The 3392-nt window shown below is 40.5% G+C and overlaps 1 protein-coding gene across 1 annotated transcript; it reads left to right on the top strand.

Annotated features, from left to right (window-relative positions):
• Window positions 1–2004: 2004 nt before the first annotated feature.
• Window positions 2005–3392, top strand: lrata (lecithin retinol acyltransferase a; the record flags this gene model as incomplete). The annotated part of the gene is made up of 2 exons (XM_080030160.1): window positions 2005–2538; window positions 3240–3392. The coding sequence occupies 2 exons, from the start codon at window positions 2005–2007 to the stop codon at window positions 3390–3392; spliced, it is 687 nt and encodes a 228-aa protein (XP_079886286.1).

Genomic DNA, 3392 nt, shown 5'->3' with positions numbered 1-3392 from the left:
ACCATCCAGCAAAGACCTTTTTTTTCCCAGCACTGATCCTGGAACCACAGTGGTGCCAGACGGATTATCCACTGTGACACGGCAATGTCCAGCACACACCAACTCCTCCTCTGCAAGTCATTGTGTGGTGGTTATATTATCTTATAAGGCAAATTAGAAAGTGGTTTCAAATCACAAAAAATGGATAAACAAAAGTTGAAAAATACACAGCAAAAAAAGATCAGTTTGACAAACTACAAAACGTGTCCTTAGTAATGTTTTTTCTTTTTGAAAACATCTTTAAATTGTTTGGAATACAATCTCTTGTTTAAACATTGTAGCCTACATAAGTAAATGTACTAAGTTACTATCCTCTGATGTAAAACGTTTACATCAGAGGATAGTAACTTAGTACATTTACTTATGTAGGCTACAATGTTTACATATTTTTCCTTTTAATGCTCATTTGTACTTCTGCTCCATTACATTTAATTTAAAGTGGTGGTGATGAGAGATGTGAGACTGAATCAAAACAACAACACTCCAATCCAGAAGCAATCAACCTAAAGATGCTCAAACACTCCATAGGACAGAGGAAGGCAATTGTAGAATTGGGTGATAATTCTCAGTGCAACTACAAATTACAACTTTTATATTAAAAGTAGCAATTGTTGAGATAAAAATACATTCTGATCGGTGGAGCTTTAAACTACACTCAACAAAAATATAAACGCAACACTTTTGTTTTTGCTCCCATTTTTCATGAGATGGACTTAAAGATCTAAAATTAATTCCAGATACACAATTGTACCATTTCTCTCAAACATTGTTCACAAATCTGTCTAAATGTGTGATGGTGAGCACTTCTGCTTTGCTGAGATAATCCATCCCACCTCACAGGTGTGCCACATCAAGATGCTGATCTGACATCATGATTAGTGCACAGGTGTACCTTAGACTGTCCACAATAAAAGGCCACCCTGAAATGTGCAGTTTTGTCTCACAGCAAAATGCCACAGATGCCACAAGCATTGAGGGAGCGTGCAATTGGCATGCTAACAGCAGGAATGTCAACCAGATCTGTTGCTCGTGCATTGAATGTTCATTTCTCCACCATAAGCCGTCTCCAGCAACTTCGCACAGCCATTGAAGAGGAGTGGACCAACATTCCACAGGCCACAATTGACAATCTGATAAACTCTATGCGAAGAAGATGTGTTGCACTGCATGAGGCAAATGGTGGTCACACCAGATACTGACTGGTTCTGAGTCCCCAGACCCCCAATAAAGCAAAAAAATGCACATTTCAGAGTGGCCTTTTATTGTGGACAGTCTAAGGTACACCTGTGCACTAATCATGATGTCAGATCAGCGTCTTGATGTGGCACACCTGTGAGGTGGGATGGATTATCTCAGCAAAGCAGAAGTGCTCACTATCACAGATTTGTGAACAATGTTTGAGAGAAATGGTACAATTGTGTATCTGGAATGAATTTTAGATCTTTAAGTCCATCTCATGAAAAATGGGAGCAAAAACAAAAGTGTTGCGTTTATATTTTTGTTGCGTGTAGTTTAACAGTGATTTTGTGGTTTTGTGAAAGAGATTCTTAGTGTGCCTGCCTTTTTTGTTTTCTGCCCAATTTTAAATTAGAGGACCACAAGTGAGAAATTTACTTTATATTTTATTCTTCTAATTTATGTTTACAACACTTTGAATGGCACTAGGGCTACTACATACAATGAGTGTTCCTTGCCTTAATCCCTTCTCAATGGCCTTTTATACAGTTAATTCTTCTCTTGGCTGCAGCTCATGTGAACCAAACACACGTGTTCAGTGGAAAGCTGTGGTCTGCAGGCCAGAAAAACAAGGGAAGATGCTGAGGAGGTCACTGAAGGAGTATGCGCACGTGCACAAGGACATGCGTGGCCAATCGTGAGCTTTCTTTCCTCCCCGTGTGCCAGCGAGGATAAAAAGCACATTTCACTCGAGCACGTTCAGTCGTTTTCCCCCTGAAAACTTTCACGATGCTGCAGCTGTTGACTTTCCTGGTGAAGAAGCTTTCTCTTTTCTCCCAATTTAAACTGTTTAAGTTCCGCTGGTCGGACTGTGCGGACCGGCAGCGCCACACTCAGCGCGCGCCTCCACCGTCCATCCGCAGAGGAGACCTGCTGGAGGTCCCCAGAACCCTCTTCACCCACTGCGGGATTTATTTAGGTGACAATAAAGTCGCTCACATGATCCCTGACATCCTCCCCGTGTTTACCAACGACCAGAAGCTCATCAGTTCAGTCGTTTCAAACAAGAGACTTATCCTCGGCTGCATCTACAAGTGTGCCACGGTGCGCGTAGACACATTGGAGGACTTTGCATATGGCTCCAGAATACTGGTAAACCGTATGGATAAGACGATGAAGAATCAAGCATTGCCCAATGAAGATGTCGCAAAGAGAGCTGAAAAACTCATCGGAACAACTCCGTACAGTCTGCTGTGGAATAACTGTGAACACTTGGTGACATATTGCAGATACGGGTCTGCAGCGAGCAGGCAAACAGAGAAGGTACGGTCCCTATCATTTATCTTTGCATGAGGGCAGAATAACATTTCTTTATCAATAAGTTTCGTCCAGGTTATTAATCATGTAAATGGTCTAATTATTGTAAGGCTCTATTGATTTAGCCTGGTGGAATAGGTAATTACAATACAGGTTAAATCAATACTGAGCCACTGATGATGTGTTTATATATCCTCATGAAATATTTAAAGTTTGTTTGTTATAAATTTAATCATATTAAGATTAACTGTTAGGAGGTGCTTATGGCCCCCATTCATCCTCTCCCTCACCCCAGACTTGGTACTTTGTATTTGTGCCCTGTCACCTCCAGTTAGACACAGAGTTCACGCAGACACTTTAGGAATATTCAACATGTGAGCATATTATATATTAAAAATAAGGTATTTAAAGTAGATTTTACGTTTGATGTGTTATAACCAAAAGCCCTGATAACCATAGAACCCTTAACATGCAGGGCACTGCTAGTTCATATTGTATTCAAGTGATGCACATTCCCCATCAAGCATGCAAATCAGATTACTTTAAGAGTTCGGGGTCCAACCCGGCTTTGCCCATTTGGTATTCTAGCTTTAAATTTTTTGATTTTAAATATGTGACAGTTGATTCGAAATTGTCTGTAGCTCTGGTATAAAAAGTCTGCTAAGCACAACGTGTAAAATAAATAACCACATTTTCTTTCTTTGTAGTTCTGCGAGTTCTTGAAATTAATCATCAGAGACCAGCGAAGCGTGTTTGTCACAAGCCTTTTTGGATTTATCTCCATCATCTTATTCGGCATGGCACCGTCAACTACATTACCCACAATCCTTATTCCCTTTACTCTGTGGATGGCTGGTTAA

This window comes from Ammodytes marinus (assembly GCF_949987685.1).
Source record: "Ammodytes marinus genome assembly, chromosome: 6".
NCBI lineage: Eukaryota > Metazoa > Chordata > Actinopteri > Uranoscopiformes > Ammodytidae > Ammodytes > Ammodytes marinus.
The sequence above is the reverse complement of the archived record's forward strand: the minus strand, read 5'-3'. Positions and strand labels throughout refer to the sequence as shown.